The sequence below is a fragment of the Gekko japonicus genome, unplaced genomic scaffold (assembly GCF_001447785.1).
Source record: "Gekko japonicus isolate JY-2015 unplaced genomic scaffold, Gekko_japonicus_V1.1 scaffold277, whole genome shotgun sequence".
Taxonomy (NCBI): domain Eukaryota; kingdom Metazoa; phylum Chordata; class Lepidosauria; order Squamata; family Gekkonidae; genus Gekko; species Gekko japonicus.
The window spans coordinates 1266533-1283283 of NW_015168055.1; the positions used below are offsets into that span (position 1 = coordinate 1266533).

Consider the following 16751-nt stretch of genomic DNA (forward strand, 5'->3'; position numbering starts at 1 on the left):
AGATTGCTCCCGATTATCCGGTGTTTTTGGATCTACCGCTAATTCCCAAACATATCCAGAGTTTTCTCGTTACTTTCCCCCCCAGTTTTCCTGAGAAAACCCAGATACATTTGGGATGCCAAAATATACCCAGAAACCCCCCTCCTCCATTATTTTTCAGGTATATTTTTGGCTCGGGTACATCCGAATGCACACCTCTACTCTAGACTATGGGGTTGCAAGAGGTTCTTAATGTCTTAACAAAATGTTTTCAAAGCACCTAAAACATGATGGGGAAGTGATAGATTATGGGGAGAAAAAGAGCAGACATGTCTCCACCAAATCTATGTTATTTGAAGTCTCAAAACAGACTGTGCTCTAGCTCACTAGTACTGGCAATCTAACTGCTACATAAAATGGACAATACCTAATTTGATCAATCTGACTTAATATTGGGCTCATGAAAGAAAAATTAAACACTTGAGTTAGACTGAAGCATCAAAAAGTAATTCTACAATATTTTATACCTTTGTTCGCTCCTTCTTGGCTTTTTCCAACTTGTCCATTTCAATTTTCTGTGCTTTTGCTGAAAAGAGAATCAAAAAAGGGGAAAGCATTCCCAGTAAGTTAAACAAGAAGAATCCCCACAACTGCCTCCCAGATCAGAAGATCATAAATCTCCTGATTTATGTTGAGTCTCAGTATGCTACTTCCCAAATGCATATTGTTCCATTAAAAAGTACATTCCTTGAAGAATAGCCAGCATGCTGTTAATTATATCTCATAAAAACTGAAGGTTAATGGAATGAAGGTAAACAAAACAGCTCCACCATAATTTATTAATACTAAAGGGTATTTAAAAAAAACACTAATCTTTAATACCTAGTGCCTCGTAATAGGAATCCTCAGACCACCCATGAGGATCAAACATATCCTAAGAGAAGGAAAAGGCAAAGTCCTGTTAGATAAAGGATCTCAATTAATAACAGATTTTAAAAATCCAGCTTAAAAACAAATAAAAAGATCAACACACAAAAGCTTATTATCTTGGAAAATAGAATCTGAATATTCTGCCAAGAAATATGTTACTGGACAAGAAGGGCAGGGAGATTGGTAGATGTCTTAAATTCCATCTCTTAAAACTCTTGATGAGGTCCTGTGCTTTGGACTCTTTGTCTGGTTTCGAGTGGTTTCAAGTTCCCTATAAGCATGAGGGAGATGCACTCACAGTTATAAAAGGAGAATATTCCCTTCCCAAACAGTGCAATTTCTTGCACTTTGGGACCCAGAGAACAAATTACTCTGATCTAGCAGATTTCATATACCAATCTAGATGCAGTAGCTTGTTTTCACAAAGAAAATGAGAAATGGGAAGGGAGCTGAGTAGGTGTGAATTTCACCTAATCCCCCCCCCCCCAGATACTTTTGTTCTACTTACCTTGGGATAATTTGTGCCAAGTTCATCAATTGCACAAAATTGGATCAGTTTCTCATAGATACTGAAATAAAAGTGAGATATATTTACTGTTACTGTTTAACGTTTAAATTCAAATCTAACATAGCTAGTCCTGTTGACACCTATTTGGTCTCCATTGTTTCAGACTGCTAGTTGGGGCTCACTTCCACTTGCACCTGCTGATGTGACCTTGGGTCAGTCACAAGCTCTGGCACAGCTGTCCTTGAAAAAGAGCAGTTTGTGTCAGAGTTCTCTCAGCCCCACCCACCTCACAGGGTGTCTGTTGTGGGGAGGGGTACGGAAAGGAGTTTGTAAGCCGCTCTGAGACTCTGAGTGAAGGGCGGGGTATAAATCCAAACTCCTCCTCTTCTTAATATCATGTCTACATTGTTTGTTATGTAAGTTTTATCACATGTACCAGTTAAGCTATATTTCTGATGTTATATGTACTTGCTTGTATTAAATAAAGATCAAAAGTTAAAAAACAAACAGCAACCCCCCCCAAATCCCTGCACATAAAAAACAGGGAAAAGGCTATGCATCCACCGGCAGGTTAATTTTCTTAAGAATTAGATCCTAGTCCAGCCCTGTTTAGGCTAATTGAGACATGAAGTTCCATGTTGGTGACTTTGGAAAGGTGAGGGAGTGCTGAAGAAAGTAATTCCATGTACCATTTACACTATGGCCTCAGAGGCATAAAAAAAATTAATAGCAGGAAAACCTCATAAGAACCGCCAACCACCCCTATAAGCTACAAAACCACTCCATCACCCATTAAGACTGAATTCTCAAAGACAATGTTCTCAGTTTGTGAATTATTCAATTGAACTTCTAGGTCATTACTCCTTAGTCATATCTGTGTGGAAGCATTTCAGAAGTTAATCAGCTGTAAGTATCCATAGTTTAATATCACATTGATATGAATAGGAAATTCAGGACTCCCAACTTGTTTGCATATTTCTATGATGTATAAAGGACAAATTTTACATGACTATAGCTTGTGTTATGCCACAGATGATAGACATGTTACACCTACTGAGATAGCGCCATCCAAAACCAAAACAGCACCAGCACTTCAAAAAAATCACAACGTTCCACAGACATTTCAAGAACTTTAATGTAATCCAATTTGGGTCCTGAGACTTCAGTATGAGTTCCCATCACAATGTTAAGTTTATCTGCATAACTATGAACTACTATGAGGGCTAAAAACATTTACCCATATTGTCTTAGTGGTTTTATGCCAGACTCCCTGGTCAAGTTACTCTCTTTGGCAGTGAATGGAAGATTTGTATCCACTTACTGTGAAGCTTCCTTTCTCGGTGGTCCGGGAGTGGGGCAGTCCTTACTCTCGGGAATAGGCTCCTCCTCTGGAACAGGGTCAGTTTCCTCAGATCAATCCAGGAAGGGGAGGGGCCTGTCCCCTGGGAACATCCCAGTCGTCTCCAAGCCGTGCATCCCCTAACATCACACTAAGGAAAAGAAAAACACTTTTCCCCACCATAGTGAAACTCAATTTTCAGGTCAACCAGCCTTGTAAGTTTATGCCCCTCCAGCAGGTGTAGGCCAAGGTTGAAACCCTCTGTTGCTCTCTCACCCAATTAACTCACAATGTTTTGTTTTAGCATCTCAGAGAAACTTCATAAATGCTCATCCAAAATAACCTCCGGAAGCTGCCCCCCAAAACTGGGTGGGTAGGACTGCCCCACTCCCAGACCACCGAGAAAGAAAGCTTCATGGTAAGTGAATACAAATCTTCCATTCTCCGATGGTCCTGGGATTGGGGCAGTCCTTACTCTTGGGACATAAAATAGCAGTGTGCCCCAGGGTGGGAAATCCAGCTTCTGGTTTATAGTGTGCTGCAGCACACCCCAATGAAAAACCACCACAGCCAAGGTCAGCTTCTCTACTCTATAGCACTCTACTCAATAGAGTGCACAGACTTCCAGGTGGCCACCATACCTACCGTCTCCAAGGATGGGAAATGATCTGTAAACTGCTGACGTTGCAGCCCCCCCACAGAGAATATGCTGCAACACCTTTGGGTGGATTCAGCCCCTGAGCCTTGCATGCAACAATGATGCCACCCCTAAAACCACCTACTCAAGGTAAAAAGCAATACCAGTTGACCTAAGGAAAATATCCTAAAGGAAACAAATAGGGTATCTGAATCATGCCAATGCTTAGCCTGTCAACATAAAAATTGAATACCCTATGGACATCTAGGCAATGCCATTCCCCTTCCTTGTCAAGCCTATGACTGGGACAAAGGAAGGTAAGACAATGATCTCTGACTTGTGAAAGAACTGGAGTAACCTTAGGAATGAAGGCTTGATCTGAGTGTAACATCATCCCATCATTGTGGAAAACATTAAGTTCCCTGTCAACTGACAGGGTCCTCAGTTCCGACACCCGCCTAACTGATATTACACCTGCTAAAAACAAGGTCTTGAATGTTAATTCCTTGAGACTCCATGGGTTGAAAGGTTTTCTACACAATGCTCTCAGGACCCTATGTAGGTTCCAAGTCATAAACCTCCCTTAGGAATCTCTTAACGTGTGGATGGCAATTTAAGGGACTTCCCTTCCTAGCCGATATGGCTGCCACCTGTCCCTTTTATGTACTCACACTTAGCCCTCTATCCAAACCAACTTGGAGAAAACTAAGACACCCCTAACTGATGCATTTAATGGTTCCCAATCACATTCTGAACACCAAGAGTGAAGAACCTGCCAGGTTGTGTTATACACCCTATCTGTGGAGCTCTTCCTAGAAAATTAATATGGTGTCTGTCACCCTGGAAGGGTAACTCAACCCTTCTAGTTGTTTCTGCTCGACCTCCAGGCTGTTAGGTTCAGGAGGGCTGGGCGAGGGTGTTGTGCTGATCCTAGTGTCAAGAAGTCCTTTCCCAGTGGTAGGCACCATGGTTCCATGGTTGACAATCTCTTCAGATCCTGGAACCAAGCTCTTTATGGCCAAAAGAGTGCCATCAACACTAATTCCGCCTTCTGTTCCAACAGCTTCTGAATCACCTTGTGAAACAATTAAGTCAGTTGGAACATGTACAGTCATCCCTGTGGTCAGTCGCAGTTCAGAACATCTGTTCCTGTTGCCTGCTGGTTTTCAACTCTGGTTATGAAACATGGAAATTGATGATTCTGGTCTGTGGTAAAGAAGTTCATTTCCATCATCCTGTACCTTTTGCAGACCTGTTGAAAACCCAACTTTCAGAGCATACAAACGGACTGGTCTAATCATATATACTCAGCCAGTTTGTCAATGCACTGTCCTGGCCTGCCACATGGACCACCTCCAATTACTGTAGCTGGATCTCCGCCCATCTGATCAGGTCGCTTGCTTCTCTGTGTAAGGTCCGAAATCTGGTTCCTTATGCCTTTGTTGTCATATTGTCTGTCTGGACTAGAACATGATGACCTGTTAGTATCTTGGAGAATTCCAAGAGCCCCAGCCTGGTGGCTCTGAGTTCTAAAAATGTTATACTCAGTGAGGACTCTTACTGAGACCAAACTCCTTGTGTCATTGTCCCTTGAGAGTGGGTTCTCCACCCTGGCATCCTCTTTAGATTTCAGATTGGGGATCCCCATTGGAAATAAAAGGGTTCCAGCCACCACTGCAGCTAATGCTGAAGTTGTTTTGGTAACTGTACCAGCTTGTAGCCTTAACTGGCCACCACATCCTGGTAAGGTAAGGGGAAATGTCTGTAGAGGTCCGGCGTGGAACTTTGACCATTGAAGCACTTCATGACTTGACACCACCATGCTTAGAAGCTTGGCCAGTACCATACCCTCTATCTTGCATTTTTTCAGCCTGTCTATGGTCAGAAGTTGTATGTTGTGTTGTCTCTCCCAGGTGCCTATCTGCACCCCCAGGTGTACCCATGATTGAGAGGCATTTAGAGTGTCCTTCTCCATGTTGACCACGAAGGCATGGTCTCTCAAAATAATAATAATAATTTCACCACCATCTCTGATGCTTCCCGGCTCTGCTGGTAAGAAGGGGCCTTGACAAGGATGTCATCTAGAGATGGTGACAGCAACACTCCCTGAAGTCTCAGATGTGTTACAATAGCCACCATAAACTTGTTGAACCCTCTTGGGAATGACTTCAGGCAGAAAGGCAACACTGGTACTGAAGTGTTTCCCATCATACGCAAAGCGTAGGAACCTGCAGTGAGCCTTTTGAACTGGGATGTGTAAACGTTCCTCCTATAGATCGATGGATGCCAGGAAATCCTTTGCTTGCACCTCTGCCAGAATGGAGTTCAGCGTTTTCATCCTGAACATTCTAGTCCTGATGCAGTTGTTTAGCCACTTCAGGTCCAAGATTTTCCTGGCATCCTTATCCTTCTTTGGCTCTGGGCATGATATCCTTTTGGAGTCACAACAGGACTGAGAAGTTTGTTTGTCTGTTTTTGTCTTTTGAACATAGAACACGTCTTTATCTTCAATAAGCTATCTGTCGAGTCCCTCTCTGAAGAGGTTTATGCCCTTGAAGGGAACTGCTTTAGCTTGTGCTGCAGAGTCCCCATCCTAATTCTGAGCCACATGTTCCTTCTGGCTGCTCCATGGCTCTAGTTAACTGCTGCAGGATGTCCAGTGAAGTACCTGCCATAATCACTGTCGCTACGGCAACCTTCTTAAGTTTGTCTATAAGTTCTTGTGGGACTCCACTATCAGCTGAGGCTAGTCCTGATGCCCAAGAATGTGCCGCCCTGGCAAACATCGAGCTTGCTGTTGATGTCCTGATGGGGCAGGCTGGGACTTCAAAGTCTTTGCATAAGGCTCGCTGAAATCCCCTATCGCTGGGGTCTTGGACAACCTATCTGCATCCATAGGTAGAACTGAGTTGGAGGTCAAGCTAGTCCCAGGTTCATCCACCATTGGCACCTTGAGTCTCTTGGTAGCCTCTGGGATCAGGGAATAAAGCGTGTGTGGGGGGAAACCATCTGAGAGGTTAGGTTTTAGCTTGGAATGGTGTTCCCACTCTGCCTTCATCCTACTATAAAAGGCTGCGGGCAGTTAGAGGCTTGCCATTGCCTGCCTCAGCATAGCAACCCTGGATTTCCTTGGTTGTCTCCCATCCAAGTACTAACCAGGACTGACCCTGCTTAACTTCTGAGATCTGACAAGTGTGGTCGAGCCTGGGCCATCCAGGTCAGGGCTGGCATCTCTGCTTGTGGTACTGCCAGTTTGTACATTCTCTGGCTAGATTCCACTAGAAGTTCTGGGTCAAAACCATCATTTCCCTTAAGTCTGGAGGAAATTCTAAGTACTTGGAAAGTAATCTCATATACAGCTCTTGAGGGAATAGCCAGGACTGTACTGTTGGTACTACTCCCTCTCCTTCCTCTGACCATTCCCATTCTGCCCTATCTGAGGATGGAACTGGGGAGTCTGAGTCCTTCGTGGACTTTTTGCAGGCATCAAGTCGCAGCCCACTTATGGTGACCCCTTGGGGTTTTCAATCAGATGTCCAGAGATGGTTTGCCTTGCCGACCTCTGTGTCATGCCTCTGGCATTGTTTGGTGGTCTCCCATCCAAATACCGACGAGGGCTGACCATGCTTATTTGACGAGCTCACGCTATCCTGAGCTATCCTTGCTGCCTCTGTTTCCTGGTTCTCCACAGAGTCTTGCGGGGACTCTGAAGCTTATGATCTGAACAGATCTGACTTGCTGTGTACTCCCCAGAACAAATCTTTTATAGCCTCTCTGACAAACAGTGGAGGTGGTGGAAGTGTTATCGAACAGCAGCCCCATATGGTTTTCAAAGCAAGAGACAGCTAGACCCTGCTTAACTTCCAAGATCTGATCAAACCGGGTTAGCTTGGGCCATCCAGGCCAGAGCCACTGCCCTTGCCTGCCTCAGCGTTGTGACCCTGGACTTCCTTGGTGGTCTCCCTTCCACGTACTAATCAGGGCTGACTCTGCTTAGCTTCTGAGATCTCAACAGATCAAACTAGCTTCGGCTATCCAGCTCTGGGAACAGGGAACTGGCAGGTATGACTGGCAGCCATTTTCTATGGGAATTGGCAGATCTGACTATCAGCCATTTTCTATTTGCTTGCCTGGGAGTGAAAGCGAAACTAAGTCTGCCGTGAGGGTCCAGAGAACCAAGATGGCCACCACCATTTTCTCCGCCCTTCTATGGCCTTCCCTGGGCCTTCTAGCTCCCTGTCTGTTCCATGGGAACTTTCCCTCTGAATGGGGAAAAAGGAAGGGGGGAAGGGCTCTTTAATCCACTCCAGCCTCTCCCAGGTTGGGGAGGTTGGAAGGCCCAGGAAACAATTTCTTTTCATCCTCCCTGAATAGCTTGGGGGGTTGCTTGGGGATTTTCCCCAGACTACCACCCTGCCCTCCTTCACCTCCAGTCTAGTTTTTTTGGCCTTGTAAGGATTTACCATAATTCTGGTGAGGGTTAGAGGCTTCCAGCTTGTCTGCTCCATCGCATGCCAGGTCCTCTGAGACAGGGGAGTTTGCTGGGTCCACAGCGTTGCCCTGGTCTCCTTGCAGACGCAGTCGCTTCCCCTGATGTGCATTGGTTGGGGAGGCGACCTCTAGCCACAGGCTGGGCCCGGTGGGGGTCTGCGTACACAGCCTTGGCTGCTGGAGATCTCCCAGTGCCATCGGCTTCATTTGCGGTCTGCCACCGGCTGCGGCTCGAAATAATGAAGAGCGAGGGTCTCTCCCTTCTCCCGCTCTTCTTCTCATTCCTGGATCGCTGCGCTTTACAGAGAATCTGTGAAACACGTCCTGCTCAAGCAGCAGGACCGGTAAGACTGGGATGTTCCCAGGGGACAAGCCCCTCCCCTTCCTGGACTGATATGAGGAAACCAACCCTGTTCCAGAGGAGGAGCCTATTCCCAAGAGTAAGGACTGCCCCACTCCCGGACCACCGAGAAAGGAAGCTTCACGGTAAGTGGATACAAATCTTCCATTCACTGCTTTATTGAGTTAAACAGGTTCCAGGCATGAACAGTACTGTAAGTTCTGAGGCATTTTGGTGGGTACATGCATAGATATAACAAGTTCAAACTGTCACCCCTCCTAAGGCCCACACATACATCACATCATACAGCCAGGCTCCCGCATCTCTACCCCATTCTCGTGGGAATATACGATTCCTTTATCTACTGCCCAAGCTGGCACTGAAAGCTTCAAGGATGTCTCCATGTGAACCGTGGAGAGGCGCATCTTCAGGAAAACGTTCTGCCGTCTAAGATGGAGCATTCATACACCCTGCACTCACTCTCCTCACCTAAGGAATTCCCCTCCCCACAGTGTCTATGGCAAACTATGTGAAGCGAAGCAAGGTTTGACATTTTATTACAATGCAGCTAGGACACTTACTATTCACCAGTCTTGCATTTGGTAATAAGCAATGCAGTTGTTCCAAAGCAACTCTTACCTAGGATTGCGAAACTCTTTTTTCCTTTGGATGATATAGTTCATGTCCATGCCTTCTTTTATCTTCCTCTCATACAGTTTTTGAATTTTGTCCTACAGATAAAAGGGCCATGGGATCAATATGAAGAAGTGATAATGTTCCAGAAAGATTCACTACAAGCATATATGTACTGAAAGACATAACAGCACTCCTAACCCATGTAATAGTGAACATTCCATGTCGTGAGGAAAAATAATAATGAATTTTTTGGTACATATGGGAAGACAGAGGACCCAAAGCTATAAAGGCAACAGGTACCCAGAGAAAAAAAGCAGAACTGAGTATTATGACAAAATATAAACTGAGTAAAGAGCCACTGTGCTCTGATTATCAGGAACCACAACCTGTCTGAGCACCAGAAACAGAGTTAGCAGCTGTATCATTTGGATGGCCTATTCTGTTTTTTATACTACAATCATAGGCATGCAGGTTTCTATATCCATCACCCACAGAAAGTTTGAAATATTCTGCTTTTAAAGACAAATCATTCCTAAGATTCTCTATCTGGGTAAGATCAGAGTGAAAGCAATACTGTCCAAGATTTGCCATTCCTTAAACCCATTATTCCCAATAATGGTGTGTGTGTGGGGCAATATAAAAGTTGGGGGGGGGGGTGGATCTAGCACATTGTTTATGTATATACAAGGACCTCTCGTCATTTATTTATTTATTGGAATTATACCCTGCCCTCCCCGCTGAAGCAGGCTCAGGGCAGCTTACATAATTAAAAAAAAAAGTTTTAGAACAATTTAAAACCAATATAAAAACTAAAGTGCTATACATTCAAGTTTTCCTATGCCACGGCAAACATGTTCCAATATTGCCATATCCAATATTTTGTAACAGGAGTCAGTCAATGCAACAATGATGGTGGCAAGGTCCCAGGGAAGGCTCTGATGTTATAATCAGATACACCTGTTGTACCAGATGTTAGATGTGGTCAAATGTCTGGTGTAAGAGCTCCATCTTGCAGGCCCTGTAGAACTGTAGCAAGCTCCACAGGGCCCTGGTGTCCTCTGGGAGCTCATTCCACCAGCGTGGCGCTGCCACAGAGAAGGCTGTAGCCCTGGTGATGGCCAGTCTGGCCTCTTTAGGGCCAGGGAGAACCAGGTGGTTTTGTGTCCCAGAACACAGTGCTTTCTGGGGAACATGTGGGGAAAGGCAGTCCCTCAGGTATGCTGCTCCCTGACCATAAAGGGCTTTATAGATAAGAACCAGCACCTTGAAGCAAATTCGGTATGCTACAGGCAGCCAGTGCAACGCTTTCAGCACAGGCTGGATGTGTTCTCTCAGAGAGAGACCCAGCAACAGCCCGGCTGCCACATTTTGTACCAGTTGCAGCTTCTGAATTTGTGACAAGGGCAGCCCCATGTAGAAAGCATGACAGTACTCCAATTTCGAGGTGACCACTGCACGGATTACCACTGACAAGTCGCCACATTCGCGGAAGGAAGCCAACTGTCTGATCAGCTGCAGATGGTAAAAGGCCGACTTGGCAGTAGCTGCTACCTGGGCCTCCATCGTCAGGGAGGTGTCCACCAAGAGCACTCCCAAGCTCCTAACCTCCGGCACTGGCACCAACTGTGCCCCATCAAAGGTCAGGAGTGGGATCCCTACCCTTGGACCACTCCGACTTAGGCACAGAAACTCCATCTTAGTCAGATTCAGTTTCAGCCGGCTCAGCCACAGTTTCAGCCATCCAGCCACAGCTAGTAACACCAGGTCCAGGTCTTCCAGCCTGGAGTCTGACTGGTTGCCAACAACAGATATAGCTGGATGTCATCAGCATACTGGTGACAGCCCAGTCCATAGCTCCGACCAATCTGGGCAAGGGAGCGCATGTAGATATTAAATACTATCAGGAATAGGACCGCCCCTTGAGGCACTCCGCAGGTCAGCAGATGCCTTCCGGACAGTTCTTCCCCAAGCACCACCCTTTGTCCCCGACCCTGGAAGGAGTAGGCAAGCCATTGTAAGGCGAGCCCCTGAATTCCAGTATTGGCAAGGCGGTGGATCAGTAACTGATAGTCGAGCATGTCGAACACAGCTGACAGGTCTAACAACAGCAGTACCGCCATCCCACCTCAGTCCAGATGTCATCCATCATCCGTGAGGGTGACCAGTACTGTCTCCGTGCCATGGCCTGGATGAAAGCCGGACTGGAAGGGGTCTCATATGGAAATGTCATCCACAAAACCCTGTAACTGTTTAGCCACTGCCCTCTCAATTATCTTGCCCAGATAGGGCAAATTGGAAACCGGCCAGTAGTTGGTCAATTCTGCCGGATCCAAGGATGGCTTCTTTAGGAGAGGGCGGATCACTCAGAGAGGGCCTTGTTGACAGTTTCCCGTAGGGAACCTCGTATCCAGTATTCCCTCTAAGGTGAGTTAGTGTGGGCTAGCTCACAGTTTTTAGCCTCTGACTCACACTTTTTTGTCTTAGCTCAGGAAGGGTGGCTCCAGAGCAAACTAATTTATGCTGTAGCCAAATCGCTCACTCACAACTTTAATGCCAGTAGCTCACAAAGTAGAATTTTTGCTCACAAGACTGCACAGCTTAGAGGGAGCATTGATCGTATCCCATCACGGCTTGCTTTCATCAGCCACGATGGGCCTAGGTCAAGACTGCAGGTGGTGGGGTGTACAGTTATGAGTATTCTGTCAACTTCCTCTAGGCTGAGCTGGTCAAATCAGTCCATAACTAGACTAGAAGACATGCATGGAGCCTCGAGTTCACTCATTGTCTCAACTGTGGCAGGGAGGTCACGGCAGAGCAAAAGGGCTTCATCTGAGAAAAAGCTCACAAAAGCCTCGCAACCAATATCCAATCCCCTAACATTTGTTCTGCTCTGAGGCAGAGTTGTTAGAGACCGAATCATTCTAAATAATTGGGCTGGGTGAGAGCTTGCAGATGCAACTGTGGCTGCATAATACTCTTTGCAGCCTTGACTGCCATCTCATAGATCCTCATAAACGACCTATAAAATGTTCTTGTCACTTGGTTGTGGACACGCCACCACTGTCTCTCTAGCCATCTTAGCCTCTGCTTCATCAGCCACAACTCTGGGGTAAACCATGGAGCCAGCCTGGCATGGGGGTGCAGAGGGCACCAGGGAGCGATCTCATCGATGGCTGCGGGGAGTCGGCTGTGCCAGTTCTCCACAAGCTCATTCAACAAGCCGCCAGGGAGCATAGGATCCCGCAGAGCCACCTGAAGCCTCATGGGGTCCATTTGGCTCCACGGGAGAGCTAAAATATGCTCACTGCCCAAACCAGATTGGGGTGGGACATTCACCCAGGCCTTCAGGGCATGGCACTGCTGTAACGGTGATCCAGTCCACCGTAACTCCAGCCGCAAAGATCAAATCCAGTATGTGCCCCGCCTGGTGAGTGGTAGCCATTACATATTGGGAGAGTCCCAGTGCCACCATGGATGACACCAGGTCCGCCACCTGTCTGGAAGCCACATCGTCGGCATGGACATTGAAGTAATCCAAGACTCTCAGCCTAGGGTGCTCCAATGCCCAGCCAGACATGGCCTCCACCAGGGGTGGTAGGGCATTGGCTGGTGTGTTGGGCTGTTGGGTACACCAACCAAATGGCCAAACTCTCCCCAGACTCCCACAGCAGGCCAGTGCAACCTATGCTGGTGATCTTTGGCGGCGGGAGCGCCCTGAAGGAGTAAGCCTCCCAAATGAATAGGGCCACTCCTCCCCCTGCCCACTAGTCTGTGATTGGTGGAGGACTGAAAACCTGGGAGGAGCTAATTGGGAGAGAGCAACTGCCTCCCCGTCTCGCACCCAGATCTCAGTCATGCACACCAGGTCTGCACCCTGCTCCTGCAGGAAGTCCCGAAGGACCATGGTCTTATTATTTACAGGCCTGGCGTTACAAAACACCAATGTTGGAGAGGGGGCATTAATCCTAGCCCCACTGCCAGCAGCCTTTGGAATGATATGTAGGCTGGAAGAGGATTGAGCTAATTTATTTCTCAATCCCCTTCTTTTATAACCATGCCTAGTCCCACCGCTATACTTTCCCCTCCCCAGGAGCACTGGACTCCCTAGCCCAGTCATCTTGCTACAGTTATGGTCTTTGCAAAGAGCCGCAGACCGACTATAAGGATGACTGAAGATGCTGAATCCTGTGTGTATGGCTACTAGTAGTTAATTAACAACTCTAATAATTACTACAGGATTGCTGTGCCCTTATCTTACTTTAATTGCCCTTACATTCAAGCCTGTCTTTGGTTGTAACACAAGAATTTAGCCTATAGCTATCTAATTTGATTGCCACATAAAATCCCCTTCACTGGCCAGTAAATTTAATAAAGGCCAGTGATAACTAATTTACAACCACCTAAGTTCACCTAAGAGAGACAGAAAGAGAAAGACGGAGAGAGAGAGAGAGAAAGACAGTAAGAATGAGAGAGTAAGGTCATGCCGGCCACATGACCACGGAAACGTCTTCGGACAGCGCTGGCTCTTCGGCTTTGAAATGGAGATGAGCACTGCAACCCTAGAGTAGGATTCGACTGGCTTTCGAGCAAGGGAACCTTTACCTTTACTTAAGTTCCCAAAATCCCATAAACATACAAAAATCAATATTTGCAATTGGCAAACAATTAATTCTATACTAAATTTAGCAAAAAAATCAGTACTCTGATAGTTAAATTCATCCGTTAAACAGGACAATTCATTCATTTCACTAATATAATCAACCCTAATTAATTGGAAATTAATCAAACTCTAATTAATTGGAAATTAACTCATATTACAACAAAAAATTAGCTTATATTATTAAACATACCTAATTCATTCCTGTCCTTATATATAATTTTTTTTTCCCCAACGTTCGATGCTCGCCAAAATAGGTTGGCCGCATGAACTGCCAGTCACAAGACGCTGGCTGGGTTGGCTGGCTGCTTTGTGGAGTCCCACCCACGTCAGCCCCGGCCAGCGTCTTCGGCTCACTCTGCTCTGGTCCTTGGACAGGACGGTACCGTCTGCAGGGTAAGCCAGGGGAAAGCCTCCACAGGCCCCACGCTGCCTTTGCCTGCCCGCCCGGCAAGCCGGACGGACAGGGAAAGGCTTCCACAGGCCCCGCGCCCCCTTTCCCTGCCTGCCGGGTGAGCCGGACGGACGGAGAAAGCTTCCACAGGCCCCGCGCCACCTTTCCCTGCCTGCCCGCCAAGCCGGACGGGCAGAGAAAGGCCTCCACAGGCCCCATCCGCCTTCCCCCCTCACCCGTTAAGCCGGACAGGCAGGGAAAGGCCTACTCAGGCCCCCGTCTGTCTTTCCCAGCCCACCCAGCGAGGCGGACGGCCACGGAAAGGCTTCCCCCAGAGAAAGGCCTCCACAGGCCCCATCCGCCTTCCCCCCTCACCCGTTAAGCCGGACAGGCAGGGAAAGGCCTACTCAGGCCCCCGTCTGTCTTTCCCAGCCCACCCAGCGAGGCGGACGGCCACGGAAAGGCTTCCCACACCTCCCCCTTTATCTTCCAAGCATCTCTTTGTCTTCTCTCGCTCCTTCTTTCCCTCCCTCTTTCTTCATCCTCTTTTCTTCACCCCCTTGCTTCCTTACTCTCTCATTCTTACTGTCTTTCTCTCTCTCTCTCTCCGTCTTTCTCTTTCTGTCTCTCTCTCTGTCTTTCTTTCCTTCTAGCGCCCGTTGTCTTGCGTCTACAATGAGCTTTCTTTCTAGTTTCTTATATTACTAAACATACCAATCCAATTTAATTACATAGAATAAGAATAATATTTCTCTAGGCTAGGAGCTCTACATAGCTCAACAATCTAGTCTGTAGGTAAGGTCTTTTGCAGGCAGCAATCCAGTCATCTTTCTGGCTTGAGTACTTGCGTGGCTACAGCAACAGCAGGACCTCTGTAGCTTCCGTGTCCTCCAGATCTTCTTCCACTGTCTTGCTGGTGGTGAGCCCTTATTTTGATCCTACACATCCTAATATTGGGTCCCCCATGCACAACTGAATAGTAGGGTCAATGGAGCAGTTCAGGTTACTCAGCGGTAATTGCAGCTGCAGGTACAGAGCCCTCAGCAACCCAATGACGATTAACTGTACTGGGCAGATCCCAAGGGGGGTAGAGACCCTCACTGGGCTTCCCAGTTGCAGGCATCCATGGGCCCCAAGGGCTTTGTCAACAGACCCAAGATGGCAGCTGCCCCAAGCGAGGAAGACAAGCATTGACTGGCAGCCACTGTGCAGTGGCGAGACATCGATGAAGTCCTTATGCAGTGCCTAGGCTCGGTTGGCTCCCTCTGTGGCGACCAGACTGACTTGCAGGCACTGGAAATCAAGGTGGAAGTCGCGCCGGATGGGACTGTAGGACACACTGCACCGTTGTTCTTTTGAGCTGCACATCAGTCCAAGTTAGTCTGTAGAAGTTTACAAATACTCTACTGTAGTCCAGGTGGTTAGTATTGCTTTTTAAGTCTGCTAGTGGTCTTCGACGCAAGGAGCTCTAGCAAAGGGGCTCCTCACGTGCTGCCATGTTGGATTGCTAGAAATGGTCACGGAGTGCAAATTATGCAGTCCCCCCTCTTGCACCAACCCATAATGCCATCCCCAGAATCCTATTCTTAGGAGAGAGAAGCCCAAGAACAGGATTCCAGGGGGGCACTTTGAGCTGCTGCAGGAGCAGAAAACCACATAAGTCTCAATCCTCAGGGGGAAGTCGTGTCCTCAGAAATGCTGCACTGGATCCAACTTAGTATCTTCCAAATGGTAGTAAATAAATGCTGTTAAGCAGGGGTCATTTCGTATAAAAAGAGGTGCAGGAGCTCATTAGCATAACTTATTTGCATATGCCCCACCCCGACATCACCGGAAGTGTGTCAGAAGGCAACACCCACCGCTCAAGCTCCACTGGACTGTTTTGGATTGCTAGTTATTGGGGGGGGGGAGTGCAGATCTGCAAAGGAGGGAGAACTTGTACCTGAATAAAACTTGGTCTTAAAGGTGCCAGTGGACTGTTTCGGACTGGGGGCCAGGGGGAACTCTGCAACATATCTGACCGCTTCTTGCTCTGACTGAGGGCTGCTGGGAGCAGGGGGTGGGGCTTGTTGCATGTGCCCGCCCCCTGGGCTCTTTACTGCTGGAGCTCCGCTCCTGTGCGCTCCTGCAGGAAATGACCCCTGATTGTAGGTATTGTATCCAGGCAGGCGGCACTCATAGGCTAGCCTTGGCACCACTTAAAAGCTAGCACAAGGTAGTCAAGAAGTACAAGAACAGAAACAGTAGTTGTTTGGAAAAGAGGCCAGGGAGGAGGATCCTGGTCCTATACCAAGGGGACCAACGGTTTCCCCCGTAGGTGTTCTAACCCATTCAGCTCATACAATCCAGCAACTTGGGGCATGATCTCATTCAGCTAGGATTCCAAGCTTCTACCCCCTCTGTGGATCAAGCCATTTTGCAGCACACTGAGGGTTGCTCAAAGCTGGAAGAAGGGAAATTGTCAGGCAACGCCTCTATGGAGGGTGCCGAAAGAGCATGGCTTTTACTTTCAGAGTGTTTTTTCCAAGATTCTGGCCAAAATTGACTGAAGACTGCAGAGAAGGAACTAGTAGAACTGTTTTCCAGGCAAAGCCACTAAGTATCTCTTTCCCAGAATTACTCTAAAGTGTGGTTAAGGCAGAATGGAAAACTCCAGCACAGGGCAAGATGGCATGTAATATTTATTTATTCATTTATATATTCGATTTCTACCCCGCTCCAACCCTGAAGGGTCTCTGAGCGGCTTACAAGTTCCAAATTTATCCCTAGCTAAGGCCACATGTCTACAGGGGTTGGGGCTGCCTACCGGCACCCAGGTGGCAGGGCTCGCTGTTTTTCTT

General features: G+C 47.3%; 1 protein-coding gene across 1 annotated transcript in view; it reads right to left on the reverse strand.

The window, feature by feature from the left end:
- The window catches only part of SAP30BP (SAP30 binding protein), a 73899-nt gene that overhangs the window by 3428 nt on the left and 53720 nt on the right, over positions 1 to 16751 (reverse strand). The window contains 7 exon segments of the mRNA XM_015414473.1: positions 507 to 565; positions 862 to 913; positions 1418 to 1478; positions 8864 to 8955; positions 10395 to 10411; positions 14384 to 14391; positions 15899 to 15914. Coding sequence (XP_015269959.1) covers positions 507 to 565; positions 862 to 913; positions 1418 to 1478; positions 8864 to 8955; positions 10395 to 10411; positions 14384 to 14391; positions 15899 to 15914 — 305 coding nt within the window.